We start from the raw sequence: 17,258 nt of genomic DNA, 5'->3' as shown, positions 1-17,258 counted from the left end.
GAAATACTTTAATAGACTTTATTAATTGCAACGGCCTATATCAGTTTAACAATATCCGTAACTGTGATGGTAAATTACTTGATTTAATACTTACTAATCTCCAGGGAGCGTCAGTAAAACCAGCCCCGGATCTTCTCAGTAGACTTGACCCTAAGCATCCCAATTTATTAATTTCCCTGCATCCAATCAGTACGAATTTTTTGAAACCCAAGTGTCGTCGGGGTTATAACTTTTTTAAAGCTGACTATACCAGCATCAATGATAAACTTTCTTCTATTAGCTGGTCGGATAGCTTATCAGGCTATAGCGATGTTGACGAAATGGTCGATTATGTAAATAGCAAACTGTATGATGTTTTCGAAAGTTACGTTCCTAAACGTAATATAGCGCACTCCCGCTTTCCACCTTGGTTTACAAAACCACTTATTAAGCTCAGACGTGAACAAGATAAAATAAGACGTCGTTATCTAAAATATAAAAATCCTAGAGATAAGCTCGAATTCGATATAATTAGGAGTCGTTGTCATAAACTACTGAAAAGATGTTATGTTAACTACATAAATAAATTGGATGGTAATATTAAACATAACCCCAAGGCCTTCTGGAGCTTTATCAAGAACAAACGAAAGGGCAAATCGTATTTGCCCAGTCAAATGTTTCTCGACCAAAGTAGTGCTAGTACCGGTCCCGATATTGCCAATCTCTTTGCAACTCACTTCTCCTCAGTTTACGTCCCCAGTACGGTCTGTGCCCAGCGACCTGCTGTGAGTAATGGGCAATCATTGGGAGGAATCAACATCACCGACTCAATGGTCCTTAGACAAATTAACAAACTGGACATTAACAAGGGGGCAGGGCCCGATGGCATCCCACCTATTTTTATTAAAAAATGCAGTAAAAACTTAGCATACCCGCTTGCTTTCATTTTTAACTATTCTTTGAGCACTGGTAAGTTCCCTTCGCTCTGGAAGAGAGCCAGAGTGGTCCCAGTATACAAAAAAGGCGATGAAAGCAATGTTTCCAATTATAGACCAATCTGTATTTTATCCTGCTTTTCCAAGCTCTTTGAATGTCTCGTTTACCCAATTGTTTCATCTCACTTCGAGCCAATTCTCAACGACTTCCAACACGGTTTCAGAAAGAACAGATCAACAGAGACAAATCTCCTTGCATACACGTCATACATTTCGCATGCAGTCGATTCGAGGTTGCAGGTTGACGCAATATATACTGACTTTTCCTCCGCATTTGACAGAGTGGATCACGCGTTATTGATTTGTAAACTGGAGACGTGTGGTATTTTCGGTGCCCTACTAGCCTGGTTTACTTCATACCTAAATGGCAGAATACATTTTGTATGTGTAGATGGTTTTGAGTCACTGCTCTATCTTGCTCTATCTGGAGTTCCCCAGGGATCCCATCTAGGTCCCTTACTATTCTCAGTATTTATAAACGATGTTGTTCAGGTGATAAAATATTGTATGCGTTCAATGTTCGCTGACGATCTCAAATTATATATGATTGTACACTCACCAAAGGAGTCGTTACTTCTGCAAAGGGATCTAGACAGTATTAGCAGATGGTGTTCTGACAATAAAATGACATTAAATCCTAAAAAGTGCTTTCATGTTAAATTTACTAGAAAAAAGTTACCATATCCCTCCAAGTATTTTTTGGATGGGTGTACTCTCGATGAAGTCGATGAAATACGTGACCTCGGTGTCACTCTGGACACGAAGCTCACCTTCAACTCTCACGTGAATAACATCGTTAATAAGGCGTCGCAGATGATGGGATTTATAAAACGTAACAGCAAGGATTTCTCTATTAACACGAAAGTCACCCTTTTTAACACACTAGTAAGGAGCCATCTCGAATACGCTAGCTCCATTTGGAACCCTGCTACCGCCGTTCTGTCGCAGCGAATTGAATCAATACAAAGGTCGTTTACAAGGCATCTAGCTTTCACAAGCAGCGGTATATCTCATAGGGCACCGTATATTCAACGTCTTGGGTTCTTTAAAATTTGTTGTCTTAAAATGAGGAGAACTACTCACTGTCTTTTACTTCTCCATAAAATTGTCAATGGCCATACAGGTTGCACTGAACTCCTGCATTATTTGTCATTGACCGTACCTTACAACTTACCACGTAAACCTATTACTAAAATCCTAAGGGGTCCTGATTCCAAAACCAATCTAGGATCTAATGCTCCCATCTCCAAAATGTGTAGTAAATATTGTACGATCAACAACGCATTGACCGATATCGACATCTTTCATGATTCATATAGCCAGTTCAAAAACAAAATTTGCAAGCACTTTTATGTGGTGAATGACATCGAAAAATGATAATCATAAAATATGTATAAGTATCCCGATAACTCCATCATTTAATTATTATATATTTCTCTTAATGAACTCTATGTTGATTAAGTTACGACTGGATGTAATTTGCTTTAATTTAATTTTTCGCAGATTTTCGATTTTTAATAATTATGAATAAGTAGTATTAATTTATTATTATTAACTAAATTTATAATTATCGCCTAAAATTTTAAATAATTTTACTTATATAATTATGACCTTGTTTTAAAATTGTGTTTATATTTTCCAACTTTATTTCATCTAAACTGCTCTTAGTTAAGATTTAAATGTATTGTCATAGTTTTAAGTTATTTTTTATTATGTTATTTAGTTTGTTATCACAGTAATAATTATTTGCATGAAATTTTATTTAATTCATAATCATATTTAACGATTTAATTGTGTTTAGTTATAAAATCAAATTTTTTTATTGTATATTTTGTAGAGCTATATTCGTGAATGCTGTGTCGCCTGTTAAGGTACATGCATCGGTACAAATTAGGTAATATTATTGTGTCAAGGTTTTAATGTATGTACTGTTTGGTGTCCTTATTTTAAATAAATAAATAAATAAATAAACACTGCGTTGCGGCGTCGTATCGCAGAAACAACATCGCACAAAAAATCGACGCGTTGTTACAACGCAAAAATTTCATCGGAAATGTCGCTGACGCATCGCAAATTTCCACGGTGCGGCGCCGCAACGCATTGTTATGGCCTGGCCCTTATCAGAAAAAAAGTTGGTAAAATTGGACCTTAGAGTGAAACTTACTCTTTATTTCCCCCGGATTGACAGAAGAGTGTCTGGTGACGACCTCCTTCTCGTTGTACAGCATGAACACCAGCGTGAAGAACACCCAGCACACCAGCAGCAGGAACATCTTCAGGTAATGTCGGAAACACGACAGCTGGTGATGAAGACGGTCAGGAATAGAATTCTTAATAATTTTGAAATTCGAAAAAAGTACGCTTGAGATGGTCTTACCATAGTCTTGCGTGCCTTTTCATCACTGTCAGTACTGAAATACAAAAGGATACTATTTAATATTAATGTCTTCATATTATGCAAAGCGTAAGGTTAGTTCTTTAAAATCTACTTTTAAATAATATAATAATTGAACTCAACAAGCTCTTTGTGCAAATTTAGGGTCGTCAAACGAGCGTAATTTTGTGAGTCGTGACTCGTGAGTCGCAGAATTTCGGTCGCGTAAATATTTTTTCATACAAATCATGAATCACAAAATTACGCTCGTGTGAATGAAGTAGGAATTTTGTATGAAACTGAGTGCAGCAGAATTTCTGCCAACAGAAATTCTGCGTCTCACAAAATTACGCTCGTTTGGCTTCATACTTAAGGTTTACTTTATAACCAGCAGTTTAGAAAAAAATACTTTTTAGATATTTAACCGATTTTTAGAGGTGGTCGGTGGATACCGATGTGGGAGAATGATCCCTATTATTATAATCACACGTGCTGTCAAAGTAAATAGCGCACAAAATAGTGACGACGGTACTTGCTTGACATTGCCAAAAAGTACCTTTGGTTCTCCTCATCAGGCACAAGGAAACTGACTCCATCTGGCTTCGGCGTCTCCTCTACCACGCGGTTGTTGTCCAAATGTGGGGCTGACTTCACCGACGGTAGTCGCTTGGAGCCGTTCTTGAGCTTCAGAGGTATACTCTCTTGTCTGCTTGCTGCAAAAAATATCCTCGATAAGTAATAAGGCCATTTAGCCGAAACTTTTTCGTTTTCGCTTCGTTATAGAATCGCCGATCAAAATGTATGGAATTGACATAAGACGAGTCGAACGTCAACGGCATTTTAACAAACGCTTATGTCAATTCCACACATTTTAATCGGCGATTCTATAACGAAGCGAAAACGAAAAGATTTTGGCTGACCCCCCAAGAAGTGTCTTGGAGAGGTAGCATGAGCGTAAGGTCCATCTGAACTCTATAATAATACTTGAAAGTTAAATATTAAGGCCTCATGCTAAGTACTCACATACGGTTTTACTCGATCGAGCAATCACGTAGAGTAAAAACCACGGCTCGGTCTTTCGTCTACATATTCAGCATTACTCGATAGTTTTACTCCAAATCGAGTAAAAATTATCGTGTGGACCGCAAAACTCACATGCTTGAGTATGGTTTGAGTACCTATGGCTCGCGTCGAGTAAGTTCGAAGAAAATTAGATTTATTTAATTCGTGTGAGTTTTGCGGTCCACACGGTAATTTTAACTCGATTTGGAGTAAAACTATCGAGTAAAACCGTATGCGAGTACTTTTTTTATTACCTATGTAATTTGGGGCCGTCTATGGGCTATTCGACCATATCCTATGCGAGTACTTAGCATAAGGGACTATGGTATTTGATATATCGCTATATTGACAATAGAATTTACGAAAGCATTTTAATTTTTAACTAAGTGCAGCTTAGCTGAGTAACCAACAGGTTTTCACTTCATAGAATCACCGATCAAATTATGTAGTTATGAAATTGATACTATAAGCGTTCCATTAAATAAAGTCGACATTCGATTCATGTTATGTCAATTCTATAAATTCTGATCGGCGATTCTATAAAGAAGCGATAATGAAAATTGAAAACGTCATGGCTAAGGGCTCTGCGGTTTGGGTTTTTATAGTCCAGAGTCTAGATACCTGATACGTGCATAATACAACTAATGTTGCAAAAAATGTTACAGGCAAAATATAATAATTATTGACCATGTATTCTGGTGGAGCACTTTTTCGTTTGGTTATGACATTAAAAAGTCATTAATCACATTGACATTGAAAAGTTGTACGACATTATGCCCTGTGTGACACATTTCGACCTTAACACTTTGGTAATAAAGTTCAAAAGACGTAAAACATCGGTTCACGTCAGCACATTGATGATCAAAGTCTGGCTGGTCCCAGGTCCACCCATTCCTTGTACAGTCATTACACCACTGATTTATATATAAATACCATAATACCACATAATAGTGGTTTTAGATACCATGATAGGAAAACTCTAATTGTCATGACTCGTGATAATGGTTATACTTACTTAGGTTGGAAGTTGCACCAACTAACTTTAACTAACTTTAATAATACTCCCCACACCGGTTTCGGTGGCCGGTTTCATTGAAACCAGATCAGGTACGCAGGAGTAATTTTATAGTGCCCAAGTGTGTGCGCAGTACACAAGAGCACTCTCTATTCCTTTACTCTCATAACCCAGTGGGACGGAAGACCGACACGACTGGCGAGAGATCAGGCGCAGGACCGACTTTTTACATGCCCATCCGACGCATGGATCATCTTACTTGTCAGACAATCAGGTGATCAGCCTGCATTGTCCTAACCAAACTTGGAAATAACATGTTTCCAACGCGGGATTCGAACCCACGACCTCCGGAGTCGAGAGCGACGCTCTAACCACTAGACCACGGAGGCGTTATTAACTAACTTTAACTATAATGCAAAATGACAAATCTTTGGTTAAAGTTAAAAATGGACGCCATCAAGACGCCATATTTAACCATAACCATAGAGCTCGACGAGGTTTTAAATGCACGTGGCGAAATAAGGAACTAACGCTGTCATCATACAAAAACGCCATTTTTTACAGTTCTCCTTTACCAGCAGTGCCCCCGCCCACTTATAACCTTGTTGGACCTGCTGTCAACTGTCAATTTCTCCGGTCAAAGTTGAGGTAAAAGTTAAAGTTAAAGCTAAATTTAGCCTTACCTATAACCATAACTTTGACTTTAACTACGCCTCTGGTGCAACCCATTACCCACCCTTAGCGATATTCAACATGGAAGAGGTTTTTAAATGACAGTTAAACTGTAGAACTTACAGTTAAACCTTCTAACAATAATAACAATTTGTTTTAAGTTTTTTTTTTATGAAATAAGGGGGCAAACGAGCTAACGGGTCACCTGATGGAAAGCAATTTCCGTCGCCCATAGACACTCGCAGCATCAGGAGAGCTGCAGGTGCGTTGTCGACCTTTTAAGAGGGAATAGGGTAATAGGGGAGGGTAGGGATGGGAAGGGGAGAGAATAGGGGAGGGTAGGGAAGGGATAGGGGTTTGGGCCTCCGGTAAACTCACTAACTCGGCGAAACACAGCGCAAGCGCTGTTTCACGCCGGTTTTCTGTGAGAACGTGGTATTTATTCGGTCGAGCCGGCCCATTAGCGCCGAAGGATGGCTCTCCCACGTATAAAATGTGTAGTAGATACTATGATACTTATCTAGGTGATAAACCTACATTGATATTAGATATCTAAGGTATGGTTTTGTTTACTTTGTTGGGGAAAAACGCAAGAACCTAGCCTTTTTGACTTTTCCGGAATTTTCGGCGCACAAAATCATGGAACTATCGGTTTTCCGTTTTTGATGCTTTTGGCCATTGCGACTTTAACAACTTTTAACCTTATAGAACAGAGGTTCACTATCTTATTTTGTCTACCACCCACTTTAAGGATAAATTATATTTTAGCGCCCCCCTTGTTTCAATTTAAAATGCATCCAGATAAAATAAACCACCCCCCAACCCCAAGCCTCTATACACCGCCCCCCCTTCAGACCTTCAGCGCCCACAAGGGGGCGCTATCGCCCACTTTGGGAAAGGCTGTTAAAGAACGTTAAAATAAGTTATTGTCTCGTGACAAAGCTAGCACGAAATAATAAATTCCTAGGAAAACCTTTTTATTTTTGCTACTCGCCAAAAGATGTCTCTATGTAATTATTTAGGTATTTAGTGTGCAGACAAGTAAACCTAAATATTGAAACAGTGTATCTAATAAGACTAGTCACTAGTCTATGGTGTCCCAAATATGGGCACGTTAAATATAGTGTTTACATCCTTAAACATGACCTTGGTCCATATAAGGTTATGCCAAATAGATGATTCAATATACTTTAATTTGTACCTTCATGTAACCTTTGAAAAAGCGATCATTCCAAGAATTAGCAACTACTCATTGGTCTGTAAATGATAACAAAACGTAAACAAGTATTATTGAAAAATACAGAAATCCCACTACAGGGTCCAAGACATACATTCATGATTCAGCAATCTACAAAATACATATTCCACATCTACTGAGGGAGGGCCTTAGGCCTGGGGCACCAACTTATATTAATTATTATATAGGCCTTGCAGGCCTTTTGGGAGAAATAAACAAACACAAACATAAACATTAAACACTTATCCCATTACTTTTCTATCAAACCAACGTATAGTAAGTACCGTACGTAATTTACTTAAGTTCGACTAATGTATGCTCTACAAGTCTACAAACTATAAAGCGCACATTTCCTACGTCCTCTAGTCTCTACCTACCTTTGCCACTGTTCTGTTAGTTATGTGTAATGTGGTTCTACAAAATAGTACTACCTAAATTATTCAAATTTTTCGCTATTTTATTGAGAAAATTGTCAAGTTGATTGCAGAAGGTTTACAAGGGTCAATATTGAATGAAATATACGTTTAGAGGACCGGTTGGTCTCTCTAAGAGTTTACTAGAGGTCGGAGGAGTAAAGAGTAAAACTCGATTTACTGTGGTGAACTGAAGTGATTTATTTACAAAAATGCGCTGCTTTTAAACAAAAAAATGAGTTAATTATTATTATTACAAAATGTACAAAGGTTAAAAGATTGATTGTGATTGGCTATTACAATTAGAAAGAGATGTACAGAAAGGGATAAAAACATTTACAAAAATTAGAAAGGGAAAAAAATTGAATAAGAAATATTTACAAGGTAATTATGATTGCCGCGCGAGAAACTAATCGCGCCGCGGCGCGCGGCGCTGGCATCGCCCGAGTATAAATATGGGCTCTCGCGGCCCGCGAATTCAGTCCGCGCGCGCATTCCATACCGACGACGTCTCGCTGTCGGTCGCCGCCGTGCCGGTAATAATTGTAGTGCCGCCATTTTGTGAAGATGGAAGCTCTGCAAACGCCATGAAGACCGTAGCCATGCTGCGAAAATCCCTCGCTCGACGTAGCCGCGATGTGAAGACGCGTAGTGTTGTTGCGAAGAATTCTTATTAGAAAAATGCCTTTTTCAAGGCCTGTTCATGTCCGGTATTATTACACGGACAGCTGTTTCTCTTGTCATTGCGAACGTACGTTCTTTGCAGAGCGATTTTCTTCTGTGTTTCAACTTCTATAACGAACGTATACAAAGACGGCGTGCGTTCTTTTCAGAGCGCGTTGTTTTCTTTGTTTCATCGGCGAACGAACGTAGGTACTGCTACAGTGCTCCCCCTCAAGCGAAGCGTACCGGCAGTCTGACGACACGGCCTGTTCTTGTTGTCTTCTGTGCTGGACTTGCTGGTAACTTCTGCTTGATCGGTGTTGCACTTGGTAATGGTTGTGAGGTAACAGGTAAAGGTAATGAGGTAACGGTAAAAGGTAATGAGGTATTTTGAGGTAAATTATTGGTATGTGAAGGTAAGGTAGCAGGTAAATTGGTATTAGGTAAGTTGAGAATTACCGGTGACTGTTGTACATTGCTCGTTGACTCACCGAGGTAATCTTCACTCAGTATGTAGGCGGGGTTCAAACGATCGATGGATACTGTTGCTGTGCGATCGGGTAGTTGTATTACGAAGTATTTTTCTTCTCGTCGGAGAACTTTGTACGGCCCGTCGTACGGTGTTTGAAGTGGTTTCCTTACGGCGTCGTTACGTAAAAATACGTATTCGCACGTAAGTAGATCACGATGTATGAAGATGTTGCGTTGATTACCGTGGCGCTGTACATTGTTTTTCGGCTTGAGAGAGTTGATGTTTTTTCGTAGTTGCTCGATGTAGGTATGATCTAGGCTTGATGATGATGATGATGATGATGTTGTTTCGAAGAAGTCGGCCGGTAAACGTAGGTTACGGCCGTAGGTTAATTCGGCGGCGCTGACTCCGGTGTCCTCTCGTATGGCGGCGCGTAGTCCGAGTAAAACTGTAGGTAGCTCGTCGATCCACGATGTATTACTGTTGATGAGTCTTGTTTTCAGTGAATTCTTGAGACTTCGATGCCAGCGTTCGATCATTCCGTTAGATTGCGGGTGGTACGGTGTTGTACGGGTTTTTTCGATACCCATACATCGTGTTAAGTTGACGAACAGCTGACTCTCGAACTGGCGTCCTTGATCGGTTGTTATTGTAGTCGGACACCCGAATCTCGCTATCCATTGTTCGTAGAATACTCTTGCGACGGTTTCGGCGGTGATGTCGGTGAGCGGTGCAGCTTCTGGCCATTTTGTCGAGCGATCGATCATAGTAAGTAGGTATCTATGCCCACTCGCTGTTGTAGGCAGCGGTCCGATGATGTCGGTGTGTGTATGTTGAAAGCGATCGACTTGTGGGAATGTCGACACGGCGCTCGATGTATGTCGTTGTATTTTGCTTCGCTGACATTGTATGCAGGTTTTCGTCCACTCGCTAATGTCGGAGTTCATTGACGGCCAGAAGAATTTTTGCGCGATGAGTTTTCTTGATGCTTTTGTTCCAGGATGACTTATGTTATGAATGGAGTCGAACACGGCGCGTCGAAAGTCTTGCGGAATGTACGGCCGGACGTATTTTGTTGAAGTTTCGCATACAATCTTGATATCGGAGTTAGGTAGCGTAGTTGTTTTGAAACTTAAGTTTTCTTGGCTGTAGAGTGTAGGTAGCGTGCTATCTCGCTCTTGCGCGCGAGATAACTCTTCATAATTTACAGCTGACGGCGTGTTTATTGTTTCGATGCGACTGAATGTATCGGCGACTATGTTGTCTTTTCCGCTGATATGACGAATGTCGTGCGTGAATTCGGAGATAAAAAGTAGTTGTCGAGTTCTTCTCGGAGTTTCCGATGTCGATGTTTTCTTCTGTAGGGCGAATGTCAATGGCTTGTGGTCGGTGAATATTATGAGTTCTCGGCCTTCGAATATTTTTCTGAAATATTTTACTGACATGTAGATGGCTTGAAGTTCGCGATCGTAGGTGCTGTACTTCGTTTGCGCTGTTGTAAATTTCTTCGAGAAGTAGCCGAGTGGTTGCCATTTGTTATTGTTGAATTGTTGTATGACAGCTCCCGCTGCGGTGTCCGAGGCGTCGGAGAAAATAGCGATCGATGCTTTGTGATTCGGGTGGGCGAGCAAAACAGCGTTTTTGATGCTATTTTTGCATGCCACGAATGCTTCTTTTGATGTCTCGTTCCACTCGATCGGTGTCTTGTCTCGCTTTTTCGCATTATGTAGGTATGCGTGTAGCGGGGCTTGGATTGTAGCGGCGTTCGGGATGCTGTCTCGGTAGAAGTTTAGCATACCGAGGAAACGACGTAATTCTTCTATGTTTTTTGGTAATGGGAATTCTTCTATTGCTTGTAGTTTGTCTTGTGGTGGCTTGATTCCGTCGCTGTTTACGGTGAAGCCGAGGAATTTTACTTCGTTATTTCCGAATACACATTTGGCTGGGTTGATCGTGATTCCGTTTTCTTCTAGACGTTGAAGAACACACCGCAGGTGTTGGCGATGTTCTTCTTCGCTGCTGGATGCGATCAACAAGTCGTCGATGAACGAGAAGACGAAGTCGTAGCCTTGCAGTATTTCGTGTATAAAACGTTGAAATGTCTGGCCTGCGTTCCTAAGGCCGGGACACATTCTCGGGAATTCGAATAAACCGAATGGTGTGATGATTGCTGTCTTTTCTATATCCTCTTCATGGACTGGTAATTGCTGGTAGGCTCGGTTTAAGTCGATCGTTGAGAAAATAGTTTTTCCGGCGAGTTGAAAGGTGAAGTCTCGTAGCCGGGGAATAGGGTAGCGGTCGGGCTTCGTTACTGCGTTTAGTCGTCGGTAGTCGCCGCACACCCTTATGTCGCCGTTCTTCTTTGGTACGACGTGAAGCGGAGAAGACCAGGCGCTCTTGCTGGGACGACAGAGACCTTGTTGCATCATATTTTCGAATTCTTTTTTCACTTGATTGTAGCGATGTGGCTGTAGCGGTCGGGCGCGACAATGTAGCGGTGGCCCAGACGTTTCGATGAAATGTTCGACGCTATGTTTCGGCGTGATGTTCATCGCTGTCAATCGTGTGATGCCGGGGAAGTCAGCTAGTATGTCGTGGTACGCCTGCGTGCTGTCGACACTACGGACAGTAGGTACGTCCGTGTAGCGTCCGGGAGCGTTAATATGTAGACTGGTTCTCCCGTCGATGAGTCTTCTATTTTTCAAGTCGACTATGAGTTCGTGGTGTTGCAGGAAGTCGGCACCGAGGATTGGCTTTGATACTGCTGCGACGATGAACTTCCATTTGTACGGTCGGCGAAGTCCGATGTTGAGTTCTAATGTCTTCTCGCCGTATGTCGGGATGACGGTGTTGTTGGCGGCGTAAAGTTGAAAAGGTAGCGGCTGGAGATGGAGGCCTTTCTTTTTCGGTATGACGGATATATTGGCACCCGTGTCTACCAAAAAAGTGAGATTCGTAGTCTTGTCCGTGACGAATAGGCGGTATTGTTTGTTGTGAACGCCGGATTCCGCCGCTGCCAACGTTCTGCTTAGTTTTCCGACTTGTTGTTGAATGTACACGGTTGCGTACATTTTCTCGCTTCCTTGCCGAATCTGTTGTGGTAGTAACAGAATGGCGATGGTGATGGAGATCGTGGACGTGAAGATGACCGCTGACGGAATCGGGATGTCGATCTGTATCTTGAGCGTTGATAGTGTCCTCTTCTATAATTATTATTATTGGTGTATTGTTGTTTTTTCAGTTCGGCGACCTCTAGGGAGAGTTTGCGGATTTCTTCGATTAGGAGGCACTCGACGTTTGATGAAGTTGATGCGGAGCTATTTACACGATGAGATGAGATGCTACTTACATTATTTACAGTTGACTGCTCGATGATCTTGTCGGCTAGCGCAGCTTGTTCGTCGAGTGTGGTCTTCGAATGGAAAGTTTCGCTGACGGCCAAGACGGAGCGAATATTTGTCGGGAGGAGATTGGCCCACATGAGTTGTAGGGTGGAATCGGGGACCTTGTTGCGAGCCAGGTTTCGCATACGTCTGAGTAATTGTGATGGTTTCTGGTCTCCCAACTCCATATCTGACAGCAGCGTTTGAAACTGCCGGCTGTCAGATTCTTCATATGCGGAGATGAGCCGGTTCTTGAGTGCTTGGTACTCGTTCGTCTCTGGCGGGTTGTACAGTAGGTCGGCGATCTGTTCGATGTCCTCTTTTTCTAGACGAGCGATGACCATCTGGGACAGCTGGCTTTGGTTCTTCTGAAGACTGCTGGTGGCTGCTTCGAAGGTGACGAACCAGAGCCTAGGTTTGTCTCTCCAGAATGGCGGAATTCGCATCGAAAGTGCGATGCCGGCGATTTCCTGCGATGACGGTGACGTCGCCGGGTTGCTGGTGAGTGCCGAGGTTTCGGGCAGGGATTCGCCTCTGTTTTCCATTGTGATGCAGGGTGCAGGTGCAGCGATTCGAGGTGCAGTGTCGTCGTGCAGAGTTTTCCCGAGCAGAGTTTCCTCTTGAAGGTACTTGCTGTTCTTCGGGCAGAGTTTCTTCTTGCAGAGGTTGCTTGTTGTCCTTCGGGGTCACCAGTTTAGAGGACCGGTTGGTCTCTCTAAGAGTTTACTAGAGGTCGGAGGAGTAAAGAGTAAAACTCGATTTACTGTGGTGAACTGAAGTGATTTATTTACAAAAATGCGCTGCTTTTAAACAAAAAAATGAGTTAATTATTATTATTACAAAATGTACAAAGGTTAAAAGATTGATTGTGATTGGCTATTACAATTAGAAAGAGATGTACAGAAAGGGATAAAAACATTTACAAAAATTAGAAAGGGAAAAAAATTGAATAAGAAATATTTACAAGGTAATTATGATTGCCGCGCGAGAAACTAATCGCGCCGCGGCGCGCGGCGCTGGCATCGCCCGAGTATAAATATGGGCTCTCGCGGCCCGCGAATTCAGTCCGCGCGCGCATTCCATACCGACGACGTCTCGCTGTCGGTCGCCGCCGTGCCGGTAATAATTGTAGTGCCGCCATTTTGTGAAGATGGAAGCTCTGCAAACGCCATGAAGACCGTAGCCATGCTGCGAAAATCCCTCGCTCGACGTAGCCGCGATGTGAAGACGCGTAGTGTTGTTGCGAAGAATTCTTATTAGAAAAATGCCTTTTTCAAGGCCTGTTCATGTCCGGTATTATTACACGGACAGCTGTTTCTCTTGTCATTGCGAACGTACGTTCTTTGCAGAGCGATTTTCTTCTGTGTTTCAACTTCTATAACGAACGTATACAAAGACGGCGTGCGTTCTTTTCAGAGCGCGTTGTTTTCTTTGTTTCATCGGCGAACGAACGTAGGTACTGCTACATACGCATTAGATAACCCACATTGGAATTCATTGAATGAAACAGCAGCCAGCCCGCTGATAACAGTGATAAGAAATTACACACTTTGAGCTTGTGTGAAGGTTGCCCTTAAATGCGGAATTGTAGTGCGAGTTGCATAGGCAAGAGAAATTATGAATATTATCTTACGTAATAACTATAATAACCATATCTAATCTAATATTTTAAATGCGACAGTCTGTCCTGCCGTGGTCATGCCTGTTGCCTCTTCACACCTCTGCTGAATCGATTTTGCTGTTTGGTTACATGGAAATACAAATACATTGAGTCCCTGGGTAAAAACATATTATGATACTATGCCACATATAAATGGTTTCAATCGATTATGGGGTTTTGGTCCATACATTTTTGGGCATTCGCCTTTAGGTTTACCATTTATGACGTATATAAAAACACTACTGGCTAGATCTTGTTCGAACCAATTTTCGTTGGTAGTTTCTGTAGTAATGTACATCATAATATATTTTTTAGACTTATCATGCCCTTACTTTAGAAGTTAGAGGGGGGGACGGGGGGGGGGGGGGGAGACACATTTTACCATTTTGGATGAGTCTTTCTCGCAAACTATTCAGGTTAGAAAAAAATGATAATATTAGAAACCTCAATATGATTTTTGAAGACCTATCCACAGATACTTACCCTACACGCAGTCGCATAGGTTAGATGACAAAAATTTTTTTTTGTTCCAGTTGTACCTATGGTGACCCCTAAAATTTTTGATACTTTTTCCATTTTTCTATCAAAATCTTAATGCGGTTCACAGACTACATCTACTTACCAAGTTTTTTTTTTTTTCATTTATTGAAGTTAACAAACAGTAACCATAGTGCATAATTATAATCATGTATATAAAAACAAAAACTTAGTTACTACGGAACCAACGGCGTTAACTACAAATTACTTGACTATATTTCTAATCATCCAGTTGAGATTAAGTAATATTAAATATATAATAAGTACACTAATATTTAAAACATTAATGGTAAACTAAAACTAAAAGCTAAAAGTACATAATGAACTGATGTTCTTATAATATATATGATTTACAATTTATAAGTATATTTTTGATGTTAAATCATTGTGACACGTTTTGTAGTGCCTTCTAAATAATCTTTCGATCGTGTCAATGTATTTTTTATAATCAGGGTTCCAGATAGCTACAGCGTATTCGAGCTGCGAACGTATGAGCGATTTGTATACGTGCAGATATGTTGAGGATTGCACAAAGTCTTTACAGGACCTCATAACGAATCCGTACATTCTGTAAGCCTTATTAACAATATTATCTACGTGTATGTCCAGATGTAGTTTTTTATCTAGTGTTACCCCAAGATCTCTAATAGAGTCAACTTTTTCTAAATATTCATTACAAAGTTTATAAGAAAATGTACTAGTATTTAGTTTTTTAGAAAAAGTTATCGATTTACATTTATTCAGGCTTAGTGATAATTTATTAGTTTCGCAATACCTAGAAAATCTGTTAAGGTCTTCTTGAAATTTGAAGTGATCTTCTGCACACTGTATAATATTATATATTTTTAGGTCATCAGCGTACATGAGGAATTTACAGAATTTGAAACATTTATTTACGTCATTTATAAAAAGTATAAATAGTAATGGGCCCAGAATGGATCCCTGGGGTACTCCAGAGCTTATAGGTACATAGTTGGATTCATATCCATTCAGCATTACTTTCTGTGTACGATTCGTTATGTAGGACCTGAATCAGCGCCACAAATTTCCTCGAATACCATTATAGGCTAATTTTTCAAGGAGGATTTTATGATCCACTCTGTCGAAAGCCTTTCGAAAGTCGGTGTACACACTATCTATCTGTTGGTTTCGATCGAGTGCATCAAACAATTCTGAAACATATACTAATAAATTTGTTGTTGTCGAGCGTCGGAGTACGAACCCGTGCTGTTCACCAATTATGTGCTTATGAAGTGAAGGATAAATATTATTATGAACAAGCCTTTCGAAAAGTTTCGACAGAGTGGGTAGAATAGAGATTGGCCTGTAATTTTCAATATTGTTCCTATCGCCGCCCTTGTGTACAGGTACAATTCTGGCTGATTTCCAGATAGTTGGAAAGTATTCCTCTTGTAAGCAGGTGTTAAATATGTAGTGAAGTGGCTTATAAAATATTACAGACGCAGTTTCCTTGAAAAATAGTGGCGGTATACCGTCGACACCAGCACCTTTAGAAGGATCCAGAGCTCTTAGTTCTTTGAGTATTTCTTCCTGAGACAGACTAATATTACTTAATATTAAATCTGAATCTGTGTTACTATTGATGTGATCTGCATTAAAATCATCATTTACTTCACTAGGCTCAAAAACGGATAGGAAAAAATCAGAAAATAAATTACAAACTTGGTAAGGATCGCTGGTGGCAATGTTTTTGTATATCATTGAGTTTGGTATGTCTCCCTTACGTTTCAAATTATGTATATAAGTCCAGAAATAATTTATATTATTATGTATACCATTTTCAACATTATTTAAATACTGCCTATAACATTTATGTGAATAATATTTAAAACGTTACCTGTACATAGCAAATACTCTGTAATTGATATATTTTTGTATGTTTTCCACCGTATCCAATCCAATTTGCTTTTAAAGATGTGAATAAGTGCAGGTGTGAACCATATAGGAAAGTGCGATGTTTTATGTATTTTTGTTGGTATGTTATTTTTAATTATTGAGTACAGATTTTCGTATAATACCGAAACTGCGCTTTCAGCCGTTACGTTTTGGAAGAGTTCTACCCAATTAGTTTCATCAATTTTATTTATTATAACAGAATAATCTGCCCTATTATAATTATGTATTTTAGTTGGGAGAATTTTCATAGGTTTAAGGGTGTTAGTTACAGGAATGAGCACGTAAAAAGGTGGGTGATGTGGAACTACGTGTACTAAAGGAACGGGTTCAATTGAGCTGCCACAATCGGATATATTAGTGAGGAACAGGTCTAGTATTCGGTCTCGTTCGTTCTTAAAGGTATTCACCTGTACACAGTTAAAGAGAGATACAAAATGTACGATATGAGACTCTGCAAGGTTAAGACGTACATTATTTGTTATTGGTTCCAAATGTAAACAGCCTTGTCGCCAACCTAAAGTCGGGAGATTGAAGTCTCCCGCTATAATAAATTTATCTACATCCCACATCTGCAGAATACATCCTATGTAGTTCAGGTGATTGTCATATATTTCAGGACTAACAGCTGGTGGTAAATACGTTGCGCTGACAATCCAGCAAGAGTTATTCATATTTATTTGCACCATAACATGATCCACCAAGTGAAGTGCCGAGGATGTGGTAGTGGGGTCGGTGGGGCGCGGCGCGTGGGACCCGGCCGCGAGATGACGCGAAGCCGGGAGCTCGCGCCGCACGGCCACCAACACTCCACCGCCGTCCTTCCGTCGACATTTACTAAGATTCCTGTCGCACCTGAACACCCTGTAGCGGCTATCTACT

The 17,258-nt window shown here is 40.6% G+C and overlaps 1 protein-coding gene across 3 annotated transcripts in view; it reads right to left on the bottom strand.

Annotated features, from left to right (window-relative positions):
* Window positions 1–17,258, bottom strand: part of LOC121726837 (P protein-like) — a 64,651-nt gene that overhangs the window by 30,149 nt on the left and 17,244 nt on the right. For all 3 annotated transcript variants that reach the window (XM_042114408.1, XM_042114409.1, XM_042114407.1), the window contains exons 3-5: window positions 3,905–4,061; window positions 3,352–3,385; window positions 3,139–3,274 (exon numbers count right to left, since the gene is read on the bottom strand). In XM_042114408.1, the coding sequence (XP_041970342.1) occupies window positions 3,139–3,274; window positions 3,352–3,385; window positions 3,905–4,061 (327 nt within the window). The remainder of the gene's footprint in view (window positions 1–3,138; window positions 3,275–3,351; window positions 3,386–3,904; window positions 4,062–17,258) is intronic.

The sequence above is a fragment of the Aricia agestis genome, chromosome 5, assembly GCF_905147365.1.
Source record: "Aricia agestis chromosome 5, ilAriAges1.1, whole genome shotgun sequence".
Taxonomy (NCBI): domain Eukaryota; kingdom Metazoa; phylum Arthropoda; class Insecta; order Lepidoptera; family Lycaenidae; genus Aricia; species Aricia agestis.
Note: the sequence above shows the minus strand (reverse complement) of the source record. Positions and strands in the feature narration are given on the sequence as shown.